General features: G+C 41.7%; 2 protein-coding genes and 1 long non-coding RNA gene across 5 annotated transcripts in view; 2 read left to right on the plus strand and 1 right to left on the minus strand.

Moving 5' to 3' along the window:
- The window catches only part of EMID1 (EMI domain containing 1), a 52,540-nt gene extending 47,981 nt beyond the window's left edge, over positions 1–4,559 (plus strand). Inside the window, exons 17-18 of the transcript XR_012325247.1 lie at positions 4,335–4,371; positions 4,510–4,559. The gene's annotated coding sequence lies outside the window, so the exon portion shown is untranslated. The remainder of the gene's footprint in view (positions 1–4,334; positions 4,372–4,509) is intronic.
- EWSR1 (EWS RNA binding protein 1) overlaps positions 1–26,274 on the plus strand; it is a 27,691-nt gene continuing 1,417 nt past the window's right edge. The window contains exons 1-15 of one of the 3 annotated variants that reach the window (XM_033837128.2): positions 1–28; positions 4,335–4,371; positions 4,510–4,561; positions 5,807–5,930; positions 10,862–11,048; positions 13,299–13,466; positions 15,551–15,762; positions 16,678–16,858; positions 19,612–19,649; positions 20,181–20,213; positions 20,492–20,610; positions 24,233–24,362; positions 25,139–25,261; positions 25,618–25,780; positions 26,152–26,249. In XM_033837128.2, the coding sequence (XP_033693019.1) occupies positions 16–28; positions 4,335–4,371; positions 4,510–4,561; positions 5,807–5,930; positions 10,862–11,048; positions 13,299–13,466; positions 15,551–15,762; positions 16,678–16,858; positions 19,612–19,649; positions 20,181–20,213; positions 20,492–20,610; positions 24,233–24,362; positions 25,139–25,261; positions 25,618–25,780; positions 26,152–26,249 (1,678 nt within the window). In that variant the 5' untranslated portion in view covers positions 1–15. The remainder of the gene's footprint in view (positions 29–4,334; positions 4,372–4,509; positions 4,562–5,806; positions 5,931–10,861; positions 11,049–13,298; positions 13,467–15,550; positions 15,763–16,677; positions 16,859–19,611; positions 19,650–20,180; positions 20,214–20,491; positions 20,611–24,232; positions 24,363–25,138; positions 25,262–25,617; positions 25,781–26,151; positions 26,250–26,274) is intronic. The other 2 variants (XM_033837129.2, XM_073790275.1) reach the window with 2 other exon arrangements.
- LOC141276157 (uncharacterized) overlaps positions 20,697–26,274 on the minus strand; it is a 13,127-nt gene continuing 7,549 nt past the window's right edge. Inside the window, exon 3 of the long non-coding RNA XR_012325249.1 lies at positions 20,697–21,959. This is a non-coding gene — a long non-coding RNA (uncharacterized lncRNA). The remainder of the gene's footprint in view (positions 21,960–26,274) is intronic.

Below are 26,274 nucleotides of genomic sequence, written 5' to 3' on the forward strand. Positions count from 1 at the left end.
GCAAGGAGAGAGAAAATGGCGTCCACGGGTGAGTGTGGTGGAACTGCGGTCGCTCCGGCGACGGCCGGGATGCCCAAATTGGGGGCCGCTTGTTTCTCGGGGTGGCCGGGATGACTGAGTGGACCTGCCAAGAAAGGCGTGAGGTACCCGTCGCGGCTCGAGAAGCTCGACGGCCGGCGTCTCCCTCCGCTCCTTCCCCTCCCCCAACTGGGCAGGCCGGTTCTGGAACCTTCCGGCGCCCCCCGCGCGCGGGGGGCTCGAGGCGGCGGGTACGCGCGGGGCCTGCTTTGGTCTCCATTGTGTGATGGCCGTCGGGCCCCGCGCCCTGGGCAGCCCGCCACGTGGGCGGGGCCTGTGGCCTCTGGGCCCCCGCGTGGGGGTGGGGGGAGGGTTCGGCTAGGCTTCGGGCCCGGCACCCCGAAACCGGAGGTGGGGGGGGGCCGGCGGCGGCTCGAGAAGCCGCAGGCCCGCTGACCCTCTGACTCTCCCCACCCCAACCCCATTTCCAGGGCGGCAGCCCAAGCCCGAGCGCTTCCTCTGCCTCACCGAGAAGATGAGGGAAAAAAGCAAATAAACAAAAAAGGTTTCGCGGATTTGTGAGCCGAGGGGCGCCGACCTATGAGCGGGAGCCCCGTCATTCTTAAAGCCGGGTCGGCTGGGGCATCCGGGGCCGCAGAGCTGCGTCTAAGGCGGGATCCAACCCCCAAGCCGAACTTCTGCCCGAACTGGGGTTTAGACGGAGTGCCCCCCCGCTCCTTTACAGCCCCCCAATCGGCTGCCTTTTCGGGATTCGGTTTTTACCGTTATTAATTCTCCTTACCGCCCCAAAAGGCAATTCCCAGAGCCATTTTTCAGCAAACGCCGAGGGAGATTTTTTGTATAAGGCCAACCCGGATCGTGTGGCCAGAAATCCCCACCGAAAGAAATTTCTGGCCTCTTTGACTTAGGGGAAACAAAAGGCCCCAGTCGGCGTTTGAATTATACTTAAGTAATCGTTTCGCACGTTTATTCGCTTAGGTTAAGCCGAGAGGCTTGTTTATTTCGTGGACTGATAGAAGAGAGCGGAAGGAGGCGCGGACTGGACTTTGAAAGCCCGGGGTGGGAGCTGGAATATGATGTCTGGGGTGGTCCTTGACGCCCGGAGTGTGTAAGAGAGTAGCCTAAACGTGACCTGCGGTTTGCAGCCTGTTCCTGCACTAACTTGTGGTTATTGGTTGAGTGGGGCATTTTTGCCTCCGGGGGTGTTCTTAGGCAGCCTGACTCCAGGCCTTAAGAAGCAGTTGGAGAAGATGGAAGATGGGAAAAGCTCTGGGTCCTTCAGAGTTTTAATTTGAAAAGGGTCCAGAATCCAGCAACGGAATGACAGTTTAAGAACTCTCCGCAACTATGTAGTCAGTAAACAAGCAGGTAGATGCTGGCTGTTAGTGCCAGGGTACAGAGTGCCCCTAGAAGAAAGAACTCTGAAATAACCACAGTCTTACACACATCTTGGTGGGAAATGGTTTCCTCAAAGCCCTTTCCACCTTCCTCTTCCCTGCAGTGTTAGGATTTTGTAAGGAGGAGTGCTACTCTCCCTTCCCTGTTAACGTTTGGGGAGTAAATATGAGTGTTCAAATTTGTGTGTAGCTGGACTTGCCCCTTTTTCGTTCTACTTTGCTCAAGCTCTTTTTACTGGTAACCACCACATACTATATTAGAATCACAATTATGGATTATGAAGATACACAGTAGTAGGCCTGGCTGGGGGCCCTTTGCTGGGGGGGGGGGGTCACTAACTTATCTGGACTTTGGTTTCCTTTCAGTCCAAATGAAGGGGTTAGGCTAGACCTTTTAAGAGCTTTTTCAGCCTTTAGCTTCTGACCTTACAGCAAAGTATTTTGGCTCCCACAAAGTTGTCCCATAGTGACTTGAACTCATGATGTTAGTCTGAAGCTCTAAATCTCTGCAGTTTCTTGATCGTGACTGCCTTAAAGTATCTAAAAGCCACCACCTTCGGTAATGTTAGTTGTTTTTCCTCCTCATGTGTAGCATACATAGAAAAGTACCTAGAGTATATGTCCACTTTATCGAAGAATTACAACGCGAACTCCCAAGTGACCACCATTCAGAGCAAGAAATAGAACATTGTCAGCACTCTGGAGGTCCCCCACCCCCACCCCAGTCACAGCCCCTTCTCTCCTCAACCTGTCCTGTATTTTTAGTGTGGTCTTCAGCTGCAGATTTGGTAGTTAAAAAAACAAAACAAAATAACTGCTAAAAAATCTGACAAATGTGTAACTGTAGATTTTTGAGGCCATATAATGTTTGTATGCTGTAGGTAGATAACGTAAGTTCTCATGAAGCACATTTGCCACTTCCTGTAGCCCACCAATATGGGGCTAAATCAGCTGGTTTCCCATGGATCTGAGATCATTCCTTGTTCATGTCAGCTTCGCCACTTTGATGTTTTACATAACTGTTCTTGTGTAGCAGTCCTCTTGCAGACACTGAGCTTACATGTCAGCTATTTAGAATCATTTCTCATACAGAAGCCTCTGCAGAAGGTAGTTTGAAGTATTTGATTTTTGATGCTTCATTGGTATGTTTATTCTGTAACTACAACATGGAAGAAGTGATTTGCATTTAGTTTTTTATATGTCACATACAGAGCTAAGATTGTCTTGAACAAATCAATTTGTTCATTATACATAGCCTTTGGCCGTTGATTTGATAATGTTGATGATTCAGGGTTCTGAGTTAAGGGTGTACAGAGGAAGGAAAGTGGTCAAGTGAAGTGTAGAGAGATGAAAAATGAGCTAAGTTAAAGAGATGGATTCAGCAAAATGCTCTGGGGGCAAGCCAGGTGAACTGTGAAGCAGGCTTTGAATGGAGTGGGGTTAGAAACCTCTCCACAAAGAGCTGTCAACTGTTGCTTTCAGGTGAGGGACTATTTTCTGATTGGAGAAGAAAGGACCCTTTGGTCTGCCTTAATGACAGTGTTGCCTTATAGAATAAGATACATAGTTCTTGTGGAGAGCAAAGAATTGGACAGAAAAAAAAAAGAATTGGGCAGGATTTTTTAAAAATAATTACTTTAACTTCTTTAAAAATATATGTTTGATTCAGTAGTGCCATGAAAACCTCTTAACCATTTTGTTCTCTGTTTTCACTACTTGCAGACGCCTCAGTGGACCAGAGGGGTTTTTTTGTTTTCATTTTTAGTCCTTTTTTGTGCGTGTTGTAAATTTCTTATGAAAAGGAAAGTTGTAGGAAGCTTTACTTAGAGAGGAGAGGGGAAGATAAGTTGTTTTGTTTTTTTTAAGTTGAAATCACTTGAGTTTAAAAAGATGATGTTACCTAAAACCAAGTTATTCCCCCAAAGATTAAATGCTTTCTCCTCTGCCAGTTATCATGATTCTGCCTTGACTGCTTCACTTGTACTTACAATGTGTCTAGTTTTTTAATTATTCTACAGATGTAGCCCTCATATAGACAGCAAACCCTTTAAAACACTGGATTGAGATGATTGTCCTCTTGTTTTCTGCCATTTCATTTCACAGTCCTCCTAGGGAATTATGGTTGGTCTAACTTGCTAAAGTGAGGGAGTGATTTTTTTTTTTAACTAGTTTTTGAGGAGATGTAGCTACTGGTATAACCATTCTGGTGTTAAACATTGTTATATTGTTGCATGCCTCCTTTTTATATGAAGGTAAAACTTCCGATCCTCTTGAGTTTATCTTGTTCTCCTGTTAGTTTTAGGATGATGATCATATATTTGAAATGACAGCCTACGGTTAAGGGAAGTTTGTAGTCATGGGAACATGCAAAGTATCTTTGCCAAATCAGATGATCTTGACCTCATTAGCTGGCACTTTGTTAAAATTTTCTGTTTAACTGGCTCAGATTTTTTTAGTTTGGTGTTGAAAGATAAGAGGTACTCATTTGGACCTGTGTTGTCCTGTAGGTCCTCTCAATACCGTGTTTTTTTTTTAATATATTTATTTTATTTATTTATTTTTGGCTGTGTTGGGTCTTCATTGCTGTGTGTGGGCTTTCTCTAGCTATGGTGAGCGGGGGCTTCTCTTGTTGTGGAGCACAGGCTCTAGGCACACGGGCCTCAGTAATTGTGGCGCACGGGCTTAGTTGCTCCACGGCATGTGGGATCTTCCCAGACCAGGGCTCGAACCCGTGTCCCCTGCATTGGCAGGCGGATTCTTAACCACTGTGCCACCAGGGAAGTCCCTCAATACAGTTTTTAAAATTCATCTTCCTGCCACCTGAATTCCTTCCCCCCTTTTTTCCTTTCTCCTTGTAAACGTTGGCTTCACACTATTTTCTCTCCTTGTTTTCTCTAGATTACAGTACCTACAGCCAAGCTGCAGCCCAGCAGGGGTAAGTCGAACTTTTACAGCAGTACCTTGGGTGTGATTCGTTGTTTTTTAAGAGTACAGAGCCTCCTTTAATTGTAGAGGATTTAGTAATGGAATCTGGATTTCTATATTCAGTTCTTGCATTTAATTTCTCTTACAGCTACAGTGCTTACACCGCCCAGCCCACTCAAGGATATGCACAGACCACCCAGGTAATCTTTAAGATAATTATTTGTGGCTGCATCCCCAAGTTAAATATTTCCATCAGCCATTGAAACAATAGCTAGCACAAATCTTTTTCAGAAATTAGGTAGTAGAAGAGTATAATGTGCTTGTAATCATAAAATACACAGGCGTTTAAACTTTCACAGTGGGAGTGCCATTGTAATGAAACCATCCTCAAACTGGGAGTTGCTAGCTCTCCTTTCCTCCCTAGTATGGTTTCTCAAGTTAGGTGTTTTGCTCCATGCTTGTTCCTTCTACATATTTTGTGTTTAAATTTATTTAACTTAATCATACAGCAGTTCTGCAGAGGAAGGTGATATTATGACATTTTGCAGATGAAAAATTGCAGTGCATAGATATTACACCATTCGCCACTGGTCACACATTAAGTGATGGGTTAACTCTTATGGGTGCCTAACTATAGGGCTTTTGAGCTCTTTCTAGTACGTGAGTCTATTCTAAAGTCTAGACTAACAGATACTAGAAATTAGCCACCTAGTGTTCTCAATATCATCTCAAGTTCTGAAATGGTCTGTGGCATAAAATGGATACAGTAGCTCTGCCATGGAAACCTTATAGGACAGGCAGAATGTGATGTCTCTGGCTGATCTTACATAACTGGTCATTCACATCTAGAATGTGATCTTGCTAATACCTGAAAAAACAGTTCATTCCTTGCCAGGTTTTAAGTATTACTGATGTCCAGTTCAGAAGACAGCAGTCTTGCTGTCTTAAGAAGACATGCAGCGTTCTTGTTCATTTTCTTTGAAGTGGTATGATAATTTTAAAAATTTTGTCTCAAGCTGAAAATATAGTTTTCAAGATTGTCTGACAGATTTTAGTCCCATTTTCATTTTCGTTGTTCATTTTATCTTCCTAGCATTTGTTTCCGTTTGCTAAAACTGCTACACTAAGTGCTGGCAATTATACACCTGTTCCCTCATTGTTAATCATTTGAGGGCATCTTGTTAATCTCCTGTATCGTTAAACTGTGGTTTTGCCTGATTATCTCAGGAACTTTTTTGTAGTTTATGAAAATATGAGTGGATTAGATAAGGAGAAACAAGCATTCATGATACTGCGATCACTTGTCTGGTTTTTTTTTAACCTTTTTATTAGAAAGCATATTTTTGACTTTGGTTTTCCAATTTAGGAACTTAGAAGTCAGTCCATTTTATTGCTAAAATGCAAGATTCATATATGAAGTTCTTAAATCCATTTTCTTTGAGCAGGCATATGGGCAACAAAGTTACGGAACCTATGGACAGCCCACTGATGTCAGCTATACCCAGGCTCAGACCACTGCAACCTATGGGCAGACCGCCTATGCAACTTCTTATGGACAGCCTCCCACTGGTAAGACTCTAGAGAGACTTTGGGGTTACATTAGCTAGGGTGTTTGCTAAGAAGCTTGTTACTTGTGCTCTTGGGTGTATATTCTGGTTGATACCTTGGCGTTTGGGAATCCTTTATTCTTAGGAGGAGCTGGGGGTTTTTGTTTTGTTTTTTTCCTTTTCATTATATTCTCCTTGAGGGATCTCTAATAGAATGTGGGTGGGATAAATTCCAAGGGAAAAAAGAACTTTTCATGCTAGCTATTTTATACAGTGTATTGAGTAATCTCACGACAAAATAGAGAATATATAAGAGATTGTGCTAATGCTAATACTGGGAAAGAATGAGCCTTCTTAAACTGAGCTGCTTAAAAATCAAACTGATTTTCACATCTGTTTGCTTCATCTGATAGTGTGCCCTCTACTTTTTGTTTTGTGCTTTCCACAGTAGAAGGGACCAGTACAGGTTTGACTATCCTGCTCATTCTTGCATGGGAATTGCTTTCCATCTTGTCTAACCCTGTAATGTTAACCCTTTAGGTGTTTTCATTTGTTTAACCCTCAAACTTTCTAACATCACACACAATAAGGTGCTAATGGAAAACTGCTTCAGGTGCCATTCGCAGATTCATGTCCCTTTTCTTTATGTGATTTTGGGAAAGGTTTCGCTTTTTTATTTTACATTCTTTTGTGTCAAGCCTTAATAATAGTTGTTCACCTTCTCAAAGGTATTTCAGGTGACTACTCCCCAGCTGATTTCCCCCTATTCCCTGAAGGATAGATTGCATGATTAGATTTATTCAGAGGAACAGATTGCCACCTTGCATGTATTATGTTTGTCTGTTGGTTGGCTTCCGGTCCAGACACATTTTATTTTCTGTTTAAATGTTAATGAATTATTTTAATCCATAGTATGTCTTAAATATATATGTAACAGCATTCCAGGGAGCAAAAAAAAAAATTATTTTAAGAATTAGAATAAATGGTATCCTAATACTGGGGTTGAAATGGAGCCTGTGAAAATTTTACAATAACTTTTTTATGTTTGGTGCTGTGTGACATTTCAGGATCCCTACCTTTAAGATGTAAAAACTTTGATTTTTCAAACTATCTTTAATCCCAAGTTATATATGGTCTATCAGAGTCATTAGTAGGGAGAAACCCACCTGTAATTTATCTCACTTCGTGACAATGTCCTGGATTTGATGGGAAGTATTTCCTAATCTATCTCATTAATGCATATCATTGAATAGGATGGGAAATGTTTAAACTTTCTGTGGGTGTTGGCAACTGTAGGAAGAGCTGGAACTGAGACTCTGCAGTTTGTATTTTTAGCACAGAATTTTGAAATTGTGAGATGAACTTTACATTTTCAAGCTATTATGTTTTTAATGAGATGTAATTGACATATAACATTAGTTTCAGGTGTACAACATGATTCAATATTTGTGTATGTTGTGAAATCACCACAGTAAGTCTAGTTAACATGAATTACCACACATCCTTTTGATGAGAACTTTTAGGATCATCTGTCTTAGCAACTTTCAAATATACAATACAGTATTGCTAACTGTAGTCATCATGCTGCACATTACATCCCCATGACTAATTTATTATAGCTAGATGTTTTGTATCTTTTTGACCTTAACTAATTTTAAAAATAAGTATCATCTGAAGTAATACAGCTTAGATCTAGCCTTTGGAGCCTTTGGATCATTTTATAAGAACATGATAAAGTCATTTATAGGAAATACAGTAGTCTTCTAGATTCTGTGGAGCCATGTTTTCACTTTGTAGTTTATGGAAGACCCTTCATATCTCCCCAAATTCTTCCATCAGCTCTTGGAGCGTAGGAACTAAAATTAAACCTAGTGAGCAGATTGAGGCTGAACCAAACCAAGCAGGACCCTGACAGTAGTAAGTAGGTTCAGGAACACTTAATGCTTTTTTCCTTACCTCTTACTGTCTTTACACATAAAAGTCATTGGATAGGGCTTCCCTGGTGGCGCAGTGGTTAAGAATCTGCCTGCCAATGCAGAGGACATGGGTTCGAGCCCTGGTCCGGGAAGATCCCTCATGCCGTGGAGCAATGAAGCCCATGCGCTGCAACTACTGAGCCTGCGCTCTAGAGCCCATGAGCCACAACTACTGAGCCCACGCGCTGCATCTAAAGCCCGCGCGCTCTAGAGCCCATGCTCCACAACAAGAGAAGCCACCACAATGAGAAGTCCGCACACCACAACAAAGAGCAGCCCCTGCTCGCTGCAACTAGAGAAAGCCCGCACACAGCAACGAAGACCCAACACGGCCAAAACTAATAAATAAATTTATTTTTAAAAGAGTCATTGGATAATTATTGAAAGAAATATATAAAAAGACACTTATAGAATATTTTAAAATTAAGCTTCATGAGAGGGAGCTATATAAATCTCAACTCTTAATTGGAATAGAAATCTTAGACTTTAGTTTTTACCGTTGAAGTTGAGCAAAAATTCTGGTTGGTTTGTGTGATGTTTCTTACTACCCTTTTCCTTAAATTTATCAACACATAGTAGATATGTTGTCTTTTTGCTATTGGTCTTTTTTATTGTCATTAAATCATTTTGCTCTGTTAATTTTTGCTCATTTTGATTGGCTGCTTGTGCGGGTACTACAATTAAAAGATTATTAATTTTTGAAAAAGATGATTAATTAACCAGTGTCTGTGTAATCTTTAGCACTGCAAGGCTCTGTTGCTGGATACTTCTATGACACGAGTTACTGCCCTTGTCACTTTTTTTTGTTGTTGTTTTTTAATTGTTCTTCTTATAAATCTTTTTTTTTTAACTGTATTTATTTATTTTTGGCTGCATTGGGTCTTTGTTGCTGCCTGCGGGCTTTCTCTAGTTGCCGCAGGCGGGGGCTACTCTTCGTTCCGGTGCGTGGGCTTCTCATTGCGGTGGCTTCTTTTGTTGCGGAGCACGGGCTTCAGTAGTTGTGGCTCGCGGGCTCTAGAGCACAGGCTCAATAGTTGTGGTGCACGGCTTCGTTGCTCTGCAGCATGTAGGATCTTCCTGGACCAGGGCTCGAACCCGTGTCCGCTGCATTGGCAGGCGGATTCTTAACCACTGCGCCACCAGGGAAGTCCTCTTCTTGTAAATCTTATAGATGGCCTGTCATGTAGGGGAAAAAAAATCTGTGTAGGAGTAATAGGGTAGGTGGAATTAGATTCCAGTTAAATAAATGAGTGCTTTATGTGGTTGACATTAGGATTCTGCAAAGAACTTTTAAGTTAAATAAACAGTTCAGATGAATAATATGCCAACTTGAAAAACTTCCAGTGCTTGGGGCTCCCTGTTTGAGAAGGAAATATGTGTATAATTAATTTCAGAATTTCCCTAAAATGTTTGGGATGGAGAAGAAAGTAGTATACTCTGTGCTACAAAAGATGACACTTTAGATTTTACAAAGAGAAGTTGGTATTTGTTTTTGGCTATTTGTTGGTATTTGGCTAAGTTGGTATTTGTATTTATTTTTGTGTGTATAGTGAGGACACTTTATTCTAACTGAAGTTTAAGTACTAAAACATTTTTACTTTAGTGAGATTTGGGTTTTTCTTTGATGGACATAAATGCTGACAGCTAGACCTAGCTTTTTATTGCATGGCTTACTTGTGCTCGTTGACCGTGAGGGAGGAGTAGGAGGGAGGGAAGCCAAGCACCAGGAAAGGTTATAATACTTCTTGTAGAAAAGGGACGCAAGTTAGGAGCTGCAGGTCCAGGGGTGGGAGTTGTCACATTCCAAGCCCAAGTTCCAGATGAAAGGGCATGGATCCCAGGAATTCCCTGGCAGTCCAGTGGTTAGGACTCCAGGGTCTGGGTTCAGTCCCTGGTCAGGGAACTAAGATCTTGCAAGCCGAGCAGTATGGCAAAAAAAGAAAAAGGCATGGATCCTGCCTGGTTTGGCAGAGGCAGGAACTAGGGAAAGAGCCTAGCTTGGTCTCTGCACACCTGTGACAGCAGGTCTGTAACATTTGGTTAGGGAAATAGCAAGGGGGCTGCAGAGTCCACCTCCAGTATTGCTGAGCAGGAAAAAGACTCATTTGCTTGCGGTGGGTAAATAAGAAATGGGGTGGGTAATTTGATGACCGGCTTAGAATCTCAAATGGTTTTATTATGTGAAAAACATTTACCTTTTCATTGTTTATTTTGGGAATGTTAACTTTAATTTAAAATAATTTATCAGAAAAGTTAAATAGGGAAAGCCTTTGTTGGTCATGTACATAAGCAAATATAATTTGTAGTATGTCTTTATTACTAATGTGCCATTTCAAATCTTAGTGCCGGTAACAAGCATTTTCTTAGTTGTTTGTTACCCGAAACAAAATTAGCAGTTCTTAGAGTGTTTAATCAATTGTTAACATCTCACTGAAAATTAAACACATGTTCTCTACAATTTCCAGTTTCCTTAAACATGAACTGCCCATGATGCTTGGGGTTGAAAGCAGATAGTTCCAGATGATAGGTTTTAATGCTAAAACTTGTACCTGGATCATTATTCTATAGCTACTTAAAGATGTTGTGTCATTTGCCTTTTACCTCCCTTTCTGTGACATTTTATTCCTGTTGGATTATAGAATTAGTGAAAGCAGACTTGTCCCCTATTGAATGCTTTCGAGGTGGGGGCAAAGGGAGCCCTTTTTTCTATACCAGCACTTTCTGTGGCCTACTCTCTCTCCTTTCTTTTAGGTGTGGTTTAGAGCAAAAGAGACAGTGCTTTGCTGAAAACTGAGTATTTTCAGAGAACTTAGGCTTTAAATATTGGTTTGTTGCTATTTTTACTGAAGGGGAAATATTTAAAGGAGCTAAATATCATGATGGTTGAAAGTAGGTGGTTTACAGATTGTCCTGTTAATGAGTGTCTAGGCAGGTCTCTGAGGAGCCAGAAATCTAATGTAGCTCTCCTTTATTCCAGGATATTCTACTCCAACTGCCCCCCAGGCATACAGTCAGCCTGTCCAGGGGTATGGCACTGGTGCTTATGATACCACCACTGCTACAGTCACTACCACCCAGGCCTCCTATGCAGCTCAGTCTGCATACGGCACTCAGCCTGCTTATCCAGCCTATGGGCAGCAGCCAGCAGCCACCGCGCCTGCAAGGTAAGGCCCCCTCACCTACTCCTAACACAGCATCCTCAGGCTTTCAGAAAAGAGAGCAAGCCTCACTTAGAGAATGTATGACTTGGTTCCTTTGTAATGCTTACTCACATGCTTAGGTGTTAATTAATTGTTCTTCACCCGCTACAGTCACACTACAAACAGTACTCTTCATTTAGTAGAGAAATGGTGCCATCCAGGGGCCAAAATGAGGAATGTCACTGAGTGGGTTGTCTAGTTTCAGAAGAGTGGACTTTTCGGTAGGAGGAAGCTGGTTATTTACTTTGCTAAACCCAGAAGAAAATTGAGTGTGGTTTCCTCACAACAGAACAACTGATAGAATTGTACTTTGATGCTTTTACCTTTGGTTTTATTGACCCTGTAAATGGGTAACACCTTTCTCTTTGGGAAGAACACTAGTTCACAGTTGGGATGGGGGTAGAATCATGTGGTTCAAGAAATAGTCACACGATCCAGTTGTCAGTAAAGGGTATATCCATATCCAGAAGTCAAACGTCGGTGACATGATTTTCTCTGTATTATGTATTGGGTTGGTAATCTAACTATCCCAGGCAAGTATAAATTCTTAACTGGGTGTCCTGCTATAGGGTGAATATTTGAGCAGAGTTCATACTCCGTGACTGATTAGCAAGTAAACAGTATTAATTATTACTTAACAGAAGATTTCAGATCTTTGCTTTAGGCAATGCACTTAGGTGGCTTCTGCATACAGTCTTGAAGGAACATTGAATTCTGGTTTGAAAGAAGACTTTTTAGGGAGTAAACAAGAGATCAACTTGTAACCTAGACTTTTTGTCTGCTGTAGAGGTAAGAAATTAGCTCTGGCAAACACTCATGAGATTACTTCTAAAATGCACAGTGAGTAATCAGAGCTACTTGGTAATTTACCTCTTCTAGACAGCCTGTGCAGTGGTTAGTGTTAAGCTGATTCCTGTAGGGTCCCAATTCAGTTGACCTAGAGTGTTCTCAGATGTTTGAAGTCCCATTTGATGCTCCATTGCAACCGTATATCCAAGCCATAGCTGGGGGGCAGGGGTATATACTAATTGGTCTTTGAATAAATCATCCTTTTTGATTCCTTTTAATTTTTCGATCGTTAACACTTTATAACAGCTGTCTTGTGATCAGTGATAGCTACTCCCTTTTCCCCTAGAAAGAGGGGGCTTGTGACCCGTTTCAGCTCTTTGGAGAAACCAGTGCTTCCACATCCTCCCTGGTCTGCCTGCTGATTCTTGGGCTTTGCTTAAAATAGCATGTGCTCACTTTGCTACAACCCTGTTATAAACTGTTAACGTAAAGGGATAATAGAAACCTTTTTTTTTTCCTTGGGATTAAGATTGGTTTTCGTCATTTAACAAGGATATTTTCCAGTTCACCTGAGCGTGAGAGGAGTGTGTGTGTTTGTCTGTCTCCATCCCTATGTGTGTCCCTGCCCTACTCTGGTATTTCCATTATGGAGACTGAGGCAGGGTTAGATTAATTTATGGCAGTTCAAGTTAGGAAATGTTTTTTTCAGGTCTGTTCTTAATAGATGAGAAACATAAAAAGAGACATAAACCCACAGATTGTCCAAACTTATAAATGCCATGGACTTTTGTAAATGTTACTCTGACCCAGAATTTGCATTATTGTTAAAGTTTCTTGTTTGTCTTTAATGGTCCTTTTTGAGAAAAGGCATTTTCTTGCCGAACAAACCACGTCCCCTCCCACATCTCTTAAATGGGCAGCACAAAGTATTGTAACTGCCTTTTTTTTTTTTTTTTTTTTTTTTGCGGTACGCGGGCCTCTCACTGTTGTGGCCTCTCCCATTGCGGAGCACAGGCTCCGGACACGCAGGCTCAGTGGCCATGGCTCATGGGCCCAGCCGCTCCGCGGCATGTGGGATCTTCCTGGACCGGGGCACGAACCCGTGCACCCTGCATCGGCAGGCGGACTCTCAACCACTGCGCCACCAGGGAAGCCCGTAACTGCCTTTTGTAGCTGCTGATATGGAATGAATGGAGCATGTTGATGTCTCTTCTGTGGATGAGATTAAGTCTCCCCCATCTTTAGTGTTGTCTTCCAGCAGAAACAGTTGGACCGACATTGGGTTTTGATGTAGTTCGCTTTGCAATTGTATATATTTCCAAGCTCAATACTAACATTGCTTATTGCTCATAGATTGTAGAGTTCTTACCCAAGAATTTTGTGGTTGAGAAAAAAGAAGTCTCACTTTTTTATTTCTCCTTTTAGACCGCAGGATGGTAACAAACCCGCTGAGACTAGTCAACCTCAATCTAGCACAGGGGGTTACAACCAGCCCAGCCTAGGATATGGACAGAGTAACTACAGTTATCCCCAGGTACCTGGGAGCTACCCCATGCAGCCAGTCACAGCACCACCATCCTATCCTCCTACCAGGTCAGTCTTCTCATTCTTGTTCTTGCGTCCAGTGAGCTAGTAGAATAACAAAACAGATTTTTTTCAGGCTGACCAGCTTGCTTCTGTTTCCTCAGGTGGGCTATGTTATCTGACTCTCTCAGTGATAAGCCTGACCACATATTGTACATTAAAACCTCAGTCCTAAGTTCTGATAGCAGTGCCTGACAGTCAAAAACTCTTCTCTCTAAATACGTTTTTATCACTGTAGGTTTTTTCTTTGAATTTTTTTCTTTTAGTTTATTCAGTTGAGAAACAATGAAAGCAGGTAAACAGAACCACAGAAGCCACATTCTCCGATGCATTTGAGCTGGGTAAAGTGCAGGGCATTATTTTTTCGAAAAAAAGAAAGTTCACCTTAATCATTTTATATTTGAAGGTCCATTTATGCAGCAGGCTTTTTTTTTAAATAAATTTATTTAGTTATTTATTTTTGGCCGCATTGGGTCGTCGCTTTGTGCGGGCTTTCTCTGGTTGCAGCAAATGAGGGCAACTCTTAGCTGCGGTGCGCGGACTTCTCATTGAGGTGGCTTCTATTGCTGCGGAGCACAGGCTCAAGGCATGCAGGCTTCAGTAGTTGTGGCTCGTGGGCTCTAGAGCGCAGGCTCAGTAGTTGTGGAGCACGGACTTAGTTGCTCCACGGCATGTGGGATCTTCCCAGACCAGGGATCAAACCTGTGCCCCCTGCATTGGCAGGCGGACTCCTAACCACTGGGCCACCAGGGAAGTCCATGCACCAGCCTTTTAATGGTTAGGCCAAGGCCCTTCCTTTTGACTAAGAGTTTACTGGTTCTGTATTTTGTCTTACATTAACCACACCAGAAGCTACAATGTCCAGTTTTGGTTTCTTTAAAGTAGAGGAAGAACTGCAAGTTCTCACATTTAATTTGATGCAAGTTTTCAAATGAATTGTCTGAATTGTGTCCTAAAGTGTTAACTTAGTTTTGGTAGAATTAACAGTTCCCCTTTTTGTACTCATTTCATTGGTTTATACATTAAAGTACAGCAGACATGAGCAGGTTTATGAGCCAATACAGCTGACTGGTAAGTGTCTCTGTTCAGCTTGGAGCAGCAGTGGGCAGGGCTCTAGCAGTTCTTCCACAGGGCCCACCCACAGCTGTCATGCTGAGAGCACTTAATCTGGCTAGTGGAATAGGTGCACTTGGTGTGAAGAGAGGCCTTTGAATCCTTACAGCTGTGGTGAGGGAGGTGGTGATACTTAAAATTGTTGTTCTTAGAATTAAAATTGTAAAATGTGTTGTCTTTTTGGTTTTGCATTATGGTTCATCCAGAGTTTAATACCAGTTCTTTCAAGCTTTATTTCTGTGTAAGAATGTATCTTTGTTTAGTTTCCCTGCCCTGTAGTTGACATGTGTGAAGATGAATATCAATGTAATAGTCATCTTTCATACAATGCCTTGATAGTGACGTTTCCTTGTCCATCTTTTCTTTATTAATGCCTGGATTTCGTAGATGATCAGGCATGTCTGAAAGTTTGAAACTGTATACATACCAAAGCAGTTTGAAACTTAGACTTATCCTCAAGAGAAAAGTGGCCAAACACACACCAAGTGGCCTTTTAGCTTCAGAAAAATTGTCATCACTCAAGGGAATTATTGGAGGCAGCCTTAGGACTGAATACCGCACTTAACTGCCTCATTTTTCTCAGTGCCTTTTTTGCTGGGGCAACCTTCCCTGGCAGCACATCTGCATATTCTCCCCTTAATACAGGAAGCACCTAAACTCCCCAATTTGCCTTGAATTTGGTTGAGAATAACTATTGTTTTCATGAGGCTGGGGGTAAAGGAGAGGCTCTAGGGTTATACATTTTATAAATGGGTTGTTTTTAATAATATCCCCTCCCTTCCATTCAGAGTTTTATTCTGAATACAAAAATATTTGCTTATTTTAAATTCATTGTATGTTAATATGTAGAAAGTAACTGCATTTTTAAGGATTTCTATGTCATGTACTATTTATGTCTCATGTTTAGGGGACTAGAAAAAATAACAAGTCTCTCCTTCCTAACAAGCTCTTTGTTGTTTTTTTTTTTTTTTTACTTTCAGCTATTCTTCTACACAGCCGACTAGTTATGATCAGAGCAGTTACTCCCAGCAGAACACCTATGGGCAGCCGAGCAGCTATGGACAACAGAGTAGCTATGGTCAACAAAGCAGCTATGGGCAGCAGCCGCCCACTAGTTACCCCCCCCAAACTGGATCCTACAGCCAGGCTCCAAGTCAATATAGCCAACAGAGCAGCAGCTACGGGCAGCAGAGTGAGTTGCTAAGAGAGAAAACCAAATAAGAATGGTTATGTTTTGGAGTTTCTGAAATGGGGAAATGCTCTTTACTATTGTGTACTTTTGAACTCCAGGATGCATCTTGAAGGTATCATATCCTGGCTAATATCCTGGCTTTTCTCCAATTTAATTGTTATTAGTATGCCTTACAAGAAAAGAGAGTTTGTAACTGACCAGAGAAAATGTTGTAGACTGCCAGCCCTGCTCTCTTTGGGGAGGTTATATGCAGTGAGTGAAGCCAGCATTTCTTATGGCCTGCCCACCCCAGCTTATTAAGAGAGAGTGAGCAGGTAGCTATTGAAGACTACTGCAATTTTGATAGTTAACAAAATGCTATGTTTTGTTTTTATTTACATTCATAAACCAAAAAAAGTTTCACAGAATGCTTACAGTTTTATGTGGAAAAGCAACCAAAAACTCAAGAAACCGTCTTCACAGTTTAATCTCTTACCTGGATTGTTGTTGTCTTTTAACTAAATTCCATCCTGAGTATGTCTCATTATGACAATGAGATGAGTAGTGCTACTTGATGGAGACTACCCCTTAGCAACCCCCAAGAAACCTGGCTCCATTTTTGTTTCTTGAGTGTGGTTTAAAGAAGCAACTTTTTAAAGACATCTTAGGATACAGAACCCTGTAAACTGTTGACCAGAGTCCTTTTTTTGTTTGGGAGTGGTTTATTCTAGATGAACTATATGAGGTTACTTCAGCCTTAATGAGCCAGTTGTTCTTGTTGAACTTTAAAAAGATCAGGGGTGCTTAATCAGGTGTAAAGAAGATGGTACCTTGGTTTGTGCCTTGCAATTGAGAATTCTATGATTCCAGGAGAAAGTACAACAGGCAGTGGTGTAAATGCTGGTCCACGGCTTACAGATGTGACTCTTTCCTCAGGTTCATTCCGACAGGACCACCCCAGTAGCATGGGTGTTTATGGGCAGGAGTCTGGAGGATTTTCCGGACCAGGAGAGAACCGGAGCATGAGTGGCCCTGATAACCGGGGCAGGGGAAGAGGGGGATTTGATCGTGGAGGCATGAGCAGAGGTGGGCGGGGAGGAGGACGCGGTGGAATGGGGTAAGAGCAAACCTTTTCTCCTTTTACCTAATTTTGTTTCATCCATAGGATTTTCAATGGAAAGAAGGGACTGAAAGACATAAGAAATTTATTTCTGCATTTCCATGGATAATCTGATGAGCCCAAGCCATCTTCCAAAACATGGAAATGTCATCTCTGTGGCATATCTAGAGGCAGTTTGCTTTTTTCAGTGCCAATCTACTTGGTTGGGATGGGGAGAACAAAGAATGGTTTTGAAATTAGAGCTTTCAGTTCCCTTCATGGTTTCCAGAGGTCCAAAGCCTCTGTGGGTAATAGACTTGGGATGGAACACACACAACTCTTAAAACAACCCTAGGTATTTAACTAATTGCTTCTGAATGGTTGTCTTGAAATACCTGGTATATATACTGCAAAAAAGGAATGCAGCTGTCTTCCACAATGTTTGTCCCCAACTTCTGTTTGTACTCGGAACTGTTGAACATAACGGTGAAGATCTTGGTTCCATAACCCTTGAACTATGGCCTGAGGTGCACCTGGTACACAAGAAGTCCAATAGCTTTTTGAAGAGTAATGTATATAATTATGGGATCACTCTTCCCATTGGAGATTTTGAGAAGTCTAAATCGGTTTGACCATTTTAATTGGTGGCACAATCTGGTTTAGAAAACTTTGTTTAGATCAGTAACATAACCCTGCTACCTGTGCCTACCCTTCCCCTCCCTTCTCCCATACCCTCTCCCCTTTCTGGTGTCTATACTTTGATGAAGGTGAGGTATAATGTTGGTTAACATAATCCAGAAGGCTTAGTTCTGTGTGTGTTCTGTCCCTATATAAATAGTAAAAAAGTTATGCAGAATGTTAATGTAGGTATAAATTGGATTTGGTGCCACTGTAGGTTCAAGGAAAAACTGAACAGAATTTCTTTAGAAATGTACTTCAAGATTAAAAAGTTGGTCTTTATTTTTTACATTAGCAATCTGTTTACTATTGAACAATACTGGTTTAAAATACTGTTTTGCATATTCTGCATAACTTAAAACGTCTTCAGTGAAATCTTTATTGGAAGAAAGTCATTTTACAAGAGCAAAAACTTACGAATAATTTGGTATAAAGTAAAATTAATATTCTGATTTGAAGAATGTCATTCCATTATAAAGGTTTCACCTTCTTTATGGATGTTTTAAATAGATGTAGACACTTGAAATCACTATCATCACGTTTCCAATCACCTAGAATCCTAGTATTTTTTGATTGCAAAACCAATTTCAAGTTTATTCATTTTAATTCTCCAGAAGTAATAATTCTACTAATTTTGCTAGACTTTGCTAGTAGAGGGGTTCCCTCTTTCTGGGTGAGAAGTCTCTCCTGAAGCCATAGAAAACATCATGGCTTTCCTCATAGGTTTTTCAACAGACTGTGAAGCAGTCAGTTGGATCCTTTGGGGACAGGACAAGGGCTTTCCCCTCTCCCCTCTTTTTTATTGTGGTGTGGTGATGGTTTTCAGTGTCTTCTGCAGGTAAGGCACTCAATGTTGTTAACATGCCCTTTTCATTGCCTCAGTATTTTGATATTTTCATTGGCTGTTAAACGTGGAAACTTTTTAACATGCTTTGTCGCATTTATATGCTACAGGTTACAAAGTGAGAGCCTTGTATACACTTCAATACTTAAAAAGTACCCGTACTCAGTACTCAGCCGGCAGCATAATGAAAAGTGGGACTAGACACGGTGTCCATATGGAGAGGACAAATATACATAGAATATTTTTAACAAAATGTATTCATTGTATAAATGGAATCCTTCTGTAACTTTGGTAACTGCATACTTGTTGTTTGGTAATGAACCAGAGGAGGTATAATACTCTAGAATTGTGTAACATTAAAGTGTAAACTTTTGTGTTTAAAGAGAGAGAACATTTTATGGTGTGTACTTTTAAAAAGGAAACAAAGCTGCATGCAACAGCTTGAAATTGTATATTCAGGTATTAAAGGTGCAATACTGGTTAGAAAAAGCTCAGGGCCTCCCACTGAGGAGCTGCCTTTATTTAATTTTTTAAAAAAGAAACAGGCCCAATTCATATTTCTTCTCCCTTTAAAATACGTAAGGTGGTGATTTTATACTGCCATTGTCATTGTTTTCAACTGATATGTCTATAAAGTTGCACCCCCATTCCGTGGAGCCTTGGTATTTGTTGTAAATTCTCCTTTCACAGCTATTGTTAAACCCATTAGTGCCCTGAAATGTATGGCTTTATGCTGAAGATCGGCTGGATGCGTCCTCTGGTGTGTGTTGTAGGCCTTTACTTTGGTGTCTCCTGCTTTATTATACTGTGACTTGTTAGGAAGCCCAGGGCCTCACTTGGCTCTCCCCTGGGAGAGGTTGAGGGTGCACCTTTATGAACATGAAAAGATTCAGTTACCCCAGCTTGCTACTTCTCTCCACACCAAGCTCTCCCTGTTTTTCAGCTGACGACGGGGTGGGTGTTTGGGATGTATTTTTCCCCCAATTTGCCAAGTATTGCACTATTAATACCAGCCCCCCGAAATGAAAGGAACCAACCACAGTGGTGTGTACAATCAGACGAGCAAGGTTGTATATAAAGGAAATTTGAGCGAGCTGCCCTGAAGAAAGGCATAGTGACAAGATGAGAGAGATGCATTGTTTGGAGATGTGTTTAGCCAGTGCCCTTCTTCCCCACGAGCCCCCACAAGGCTCAGAGCGGTACTGGCTTTTAAAGGGAAAGGCCTTCATTTCTTCGTTTATCCCCCCAGCAGCGCTGGAGAGCGAGGTGGCTTCAATAAGCCTGGTGGTAAGTTTTTGAGTATTACCATGGATAGTGTTTAAAAAAAAATACAGTCAGTATTTAGAAAACTATAATTTTATATTAGTTTCATAAGCGGTTTAAAAATGATCTATACAAAAGAGACTAATGGGTACTGCCGGCATTGTCTTAGGGGTAATAAGGTTAACCTATGGTTACAAAACAAAGGGTAACTTGAAGTATTGAGCAACTGCTTCTGTAATATGGGGGAGAATACAGTTTTAAAGTTTGGTTTATTTGGAGGAAAAAATTTGACTTAAATTTAACACTAATTTGGCACATAAGCATTGAGAGTGTATTTGGTTAATGGTTTAAAAGCAAACCAAAGAAAAAGCAAACCCTAGCAAACCTTTCACAGATGTTAAAGGGGCACTGCTCCATTTTAGCAGTGCGGGTCATTTTGAATTTAATGAAGCCCCATCAAATGGTGGTGTAGTAGATAGCTATGTGTGTTTGTAAGGTTTGTAGCTTGCAAGACGTGCACTAACAGTATTTTATATGATCTTTCCTGGTTGGCAGGACCCATGGACGAAGGACCAGATCTTGATTTAGGTAACTCCAAATTCCTGATTTTTATATTGTGCTTTATAAATGAATAGCACAGAAGCAAGTGCGTGTTGGGGTTCAACAGCCTGGTAAATCAATGGGATTACTCTTGCTGTCAAGAGCAGTTTGGGGCTTCCTTTATCAAAAATAAACCAAGAGTTCCATGTCATTCTTATTAGTAAGGTTGGTAGTTCTCTTAGCACCAGTGGGCAGTAGTGACCATTGGTTAATAAGCCCTAATGGATACATGACAATAACTCTCTTTGTCTACTTTTCTCTGGAAGGCCCACCTGTAGATCCAGATGAAGACTGTGACAACAGTGCAATTTATGTGCAAGGATTAAGTGACAGTGTGACTCTAGATGATCTGGCAGACTTCTTTAAGCAGTGTGGAGTTGTCAAGGTAAGTAAAAGCGTGACCATGTGATCTGGCAGATCTTGCAACCACTTCCTTCTGGACTGTCCATATTGTGATTTGCTCCTTAAAATACAAAAAGCAAAAAACAAAAATTTTTTATAGAAAAGAAATGCTAAACATGATTTAAGCATACTTGATAACTCAGGGTCATTTTTATAATTATCATGTTAATTGTAAGAATACTTAACACGAACATTACTTATTGTGAAATATAGAATATGACATAGTTTTAAAAATAACACTTACGTATCCATATCCCCAGCATAGGAAGTACGGCTTTATATGAGTACCTTTGAAGTACCTGGTATATGTCTTCCCAGTTTTACCCCTTCTCTCAACTCCCATCCTGAAATTTATCATTCCCTTTCTTTACTTTATAGATGTGTCCTCAGTAATATTTTGTTTTACATAATTTTTGAAGAGTATTTATTAAACACTATTGTAAGGCAGTATACTGGGAACAAACAGATAAGAACCCTTGGAGTTTACGTATAGTGGGGAACATATTGTAAAAAGGAATATAGTTGTACTATGTTCAGTGATCGTGATTGTTAGGGAGGAAAATAAATACAGCAAGATAGAACAGGGATAAAATGAGGAACAGAGCCACTAGGAGCAGGGAAATAATTTCAGAATAGTGGAGGGAATAGTGAGGCAGGAGCTTGCCTGGTAAGCTCAAAGAAGCTAGTGTGGCTAGAATGGTTTGGTCTGAGCTGGTGTAATGGTGGTGGGGTTATTAATTAGATGAGGAAAACTAAGAGAAACTGGGATTTTGAGAAGGTGGGGGGTCCCTAGGTCAAAATTCCACAAGTCTGGGCATCTGTATTTCATTCATAAATACATCACAAGTTATTCATAAATTCTCTTAACAGGCTGTTTCTAACTTTTTAGTTTATAAGCCATGCTCCAGTGAATGTCCTTGTACCTGTCTCCTGGTGTGCTAGTTTCTCTATTGTGTATATACTTGATTCTTGTTATTCATGGTAGTTAAAATCATTATGCTGAGCCACTGTCCCCGGGGGAAGTATGTACAAATACACACATCTCACATATATTATAATCATAAATTCTAAAAAAATTCATCCTGATAGATCTACTCACTTCATTTTACAAAGAAAAAAAGATTCAGAAATGTGACTTGCCCAAGTTGGTATTCATATTCATCCATCTAGTCCCAGAGCCAGAACTTCTTACAGAACACTGCCCCATCCTCCCACTCTCTGTCCTCTGGTCTTCTAGAGAGAGTTAGAATGAGAGGGAGAGAGCATCATCTTGTTCCTTCTCAGCTGGGAACATGTGCATCTGGCAACATGTGTTTCACGCTCTGTGCACGTCTGCAAGTAACCACAAAAAGTGCCCCAAGTGTTGATTTTGGTAGGCAAAATACTGATGAGTAGGCAGATTTGCAAATTTGAATCCACGGATAATGAGACCCCATTATGTCCAGGTGTAGAACTGCTGGTTCTTAAGATGTGTACAGTGTTTAACCTCAAAATAACTGTCTGGCTGACCAGCTTAGACTCCCACTGGCACTCTGACTGCACACCTGCCACAGCCTCACTGGGAATTGCCTTTTTTTTAACTTGGGTTGTTTGTCCTTTGTTGCAAATACAGGTCTCCCAGTTTGTGGCTCACTTTTTTCTTTTTTTTGGCCGTGCCACACAGCTTGCGGGATACTAGTTCCCCGACCAGGGATTGAACCTGTGCCCTCAGCAGTGAAAGAGCGGAGTCCTAAGCACTGGACCGCCAGGGAATTCCCTGTGGCCCACTTATTCATTTTTTTTTTTTTTGATGAGTAGAAGTTCTTAATTTTACTGTGGTTGAACTTAGAGGTCATTACCTTACTGGTTTGTGTCTTTATTTTTTTCCATTTGCAAGAGCTTTTATTCCGCAACATCTTTTGAAAGAGCCATCTTCTCCCTGGTGGTGTATAATGCTTTCACATAGAAAGTACACCTCTACCTGAAGCTGTTTCTTGGCTGTTTTGTATACTTGGTTAATTTGCATGATCCTATGCTAGTAGCACTGCTAATTACTCTATGCTCGATATTGATACCTAGTAAGGCAAATTCTTCTGTTTTATTCTTTTTCTTCAGAAATGTTTACTCCTTGCTCTATACATTTTATATATATATACATTTTAGAACCAGTTTATGAAGTTCCTTAAAAAACCCCAATTGGAGGAATTCCCTGGCCGTCCAGTGGTTAGGACTCCACACTTCCACTGCCGGGGGCACTCGTTTGATCCCTAGTCAGGGAACTGAGCTCCCATATGCTGTGCAGAGCGGCAAAAAACCCACAAAAACCTATTGGATGTTTACTGAACCTGTAAGAATTTTATTTATTTTGGCTGCATCGGGTCTTCGTTGCTGCATGTGAGGGCTCAGTAGTTGTGGCACACAGGGTTAGTTGCTCCATGGCATGTGGGATCTTCCCAGAGCAGGGATCCCGAACCCGTGTCCCCTGCATTGGCAGGCGGATTCTTAACCACTGCGGGGAAGTCACTGAATCTATAAGAATTTGACCCATTAACATTGTATTTCTCCATTTATTAGGTCTTTGGTAAAGCCAATCTCCTTAAAAGTTTTGCAGATCTTTTTAGATTTAGATTTATTTTTTAGTTAATGGTATATTTTGAATGGCATTTTCTATCCAGCGATTTTGGTAAATCTTAAATCATATAAGGAGATTTCTCTCTACTTGTGAATATGTTTATTTGGGTATGTGGGGTTTATGCGTAGTTAAGAAAGCAGTGTTTACTATCAAAGTTTTGTAAAATTACAGATTTTAAACTGACATACCCCATCATTCATACCACTATTTCGCCACATTTCCTTTCAGTGTTTATGTGTATGTCCTTTATAAAAACATACGTATCAGCATATATATATATATATAAAATATATATAACATATATATCGTAATTTATCTATAAATGCAGATAAGAGTTTGATCATATGCAAGAAACACATAAAGCCATATTCTTGTGCAGTGTGGCTCTTGAAGTCAAGCCACTTGCATCTGGTGTTGAGCTGAAAAACTAGTCATCTGTTCTGTCTCGAAAAACTGGCTGTGTTGAACTTCAGATAACCAAGATCCTTTTAGAGCACTCACAGCCCTGTATGTTGTACTTAATGATAGTAATTTTTACTTTATGTGAGATGTGTTTTATATGATGGCATCAAAGCCTGCCTGAGTCCTAAGAGGTGGCTGCTCACTGGGTGCCTGTTAGTGTGACCTACAGGGTGTTGGGGCAGGTGCAGGGACACAGGAAGGAAAAGGTGGCTGGGGAGGAATGGGACCTGAAAAGTTCATTTACACAATTTGGAACTTCGGTTTTATGATAAAACCTATTTTGGTTTTATGATAAAACACATCTAAGGGAAAGTCTTCTAAGTACAGATTTGTGGTAGCTATTTAGGAAATAAGTCACCCATAATTCCACCACTCAGATAAACTATAACATCCTTCTGAATGTGTGTCTGGAAAATTGACTGCTTTTTGACAGTAGAGAACTTGGATGGAAAAGAAAAAGAAGAATTTCACATGGATTTTCCCCTGAAAACTATATTCTGGTCACAGCTTCATTATGCTATTTTACGCCTAGATAAACAAGAGGACTGGACAACCCATGATCCATATCTATTTGGACAAGGAAACAGGAAAGCCCAAAGGCGATGCTACTGTGTCCTATGAAGACCCGCCAACTGCCAAAACTGCTGTCGAGTGGTTTGATGGTAGGAACCCTAGGTCAACAAGGGTGTACTCCTAGCCTTCTTAGCTCTGCCTCCTCTGGGGCACACAGAAGGTCTGGTAGCAAGTGTTGCCTGTGTCAACTTGTGGGTAAAGAAAGGGTCTTGCTCTGATGTATTAATTCTGGCTGTTAAATGTTGTTCTCTTAAAGTGGTTCTAGGGACCGGGGACAGATAGGTTCTCCCTCTGTGTGGCTATAGGACATGGCAGGAAGGAGGACCTCAAGAGCCAGAGGAGCAAGAAGACCCTCTGTCTGCTCCTGGAGGAGCACTGGATGGCTGCTGGGAAGTGCTTGTCACGTGCTCCCCTCAGCCACGTGAGGGCCCGGGCGCTGACCATGGGTTAAGAGATCCCTTACTTTCAGTCATTGTTGTTCAAAGACTCATGCTAAAGTTGTAATTCTTCTCTAAGGATGTCAGAGGTGCAGAAAGTCCCACAGACACCTCAGCCGTATACATTTGCGTTTACATATATATGTGGCTTTGACATTGATCCTGGAATTTCACTTCGCACAAAAGTGTCAGAAAGTTCTGCCTCTCCTATTTTTTTGTTTTTCTGTTTGTTTCTTTTAAAGGCTTTTCTGGCCTTGCCTAAAAATCTTAGGGAACATCATGGGTGGGCACACTTGATGAAGCAGGAATGGTTGGTTTGATATAGGGGGCGGGGTTGGTGAAAGGAGTCATCTAACCTTGCCTGGTCCCTCAAGGGGACTAAGAGTTGGAAGGTTGGGAGTAATTGGTGTTCTGTTACCTTGTTTCAGGGAAAGATTTTCAAGGGAGCAAACTTAAAGTTTCTCTTGCTCGGAAGAAGCCTCCAATGAACAGCATGCGGGGAGGAATGCCCCCCCGTGAGGGTAGAGGGATGCCACCGCCGCTCCGAGGAGGTATTTACTGGATGCTGTCTCTTTCTGTGTTGCTTTGGAAGTTTTTTAGTACACTTGTCTTTGAGGAACTTGGTTTCTAGAGTGAAGGCAAGCCCGTTAGCAATACTGAAAAGGTATCTAGATCGATGACTATTGGGAACCACACTGCCTGGGGTTTAGCCCTGGGCTGTTCTCTTCATCTGCCCTCCTCAAGTTGTTGTGGAGCTAACTGCAGTGACTAGCCCTTGGGCCTGTGGGAAAGTATGGGCCAGGTGATGGGGCAGCGACAGCTGTGATCTCTATTTCTGTTTCCCTTCATGAGATGTATGCCTGTAGCAAATCTGGTGCTGCAAAGAGGTGGTTTATGCTTATTGCAGGTCCAGGAGGCCCAGGAGGTCCTGGAGGACCCATGGGTCGCATGGGAGGCCGTGGAGGAGACAGAGGAGGCTTCCCACCAAGAGGGCCCCGCGGTTCCCGAGGGAACCCATCTGGAGGAGGAAACGTCCAGCACCGAGCTGGAGACTGGCAGTGCCCCAATCCGTATGTACTTCTCGGGGCACACTGATAGCGTACTAGTGCAGTCTCCCTACATCTTGCCCCATTCCCATTCTGGGGAGGCCTGCTGGATTCTTTTCATCCGCAGGAGCGTAATGATGACCATGATGGCTCTGCTGGGGGCGGTGGTGGTACTCGGTCCTTTACTGGCTTGGAGCCTTAGGGAGACGGTCAGAGTCCACTGGACTCAGGCCCACATGGTTTGACTTTGCTGGATCAAACTCTGGTGCTATGTGTGTTGCTGCCTGAGGCTCAAAAGCCGTTTTCTGTGGACTCAGTGATTATGGTGGTTTCTGCTCAGGTGGTGCCTTTACTTGTTCACTTAAGTGATACTGTTGTGATGTAACTTTATGCAGGGGGTGTGGAAACCAGAACTTTGCGTGGAGAACAGAGTGCAACCAGTGTAAGGCCCCAAAGCCTGAAGGCTTCCTCCCACCACCTTTCCCACCCCCGGGTAGGTACCCTCAATTGGCACTAAC

Source organism: Tursiops truncatus, chromosome 13, assembly GCF_011762595.2.
Source record: "Tursiops truncatus isolate mTurTru1 chromosome 13, mTurTru1.mat.Y, whole genome shotgun sequence".
Lineage (NCBI taxonomy): Eukaryota > Metazoa > Chordata > Mammalia > Artiodactyla > Delphinidae > Tursiops > Tursiops truncatus.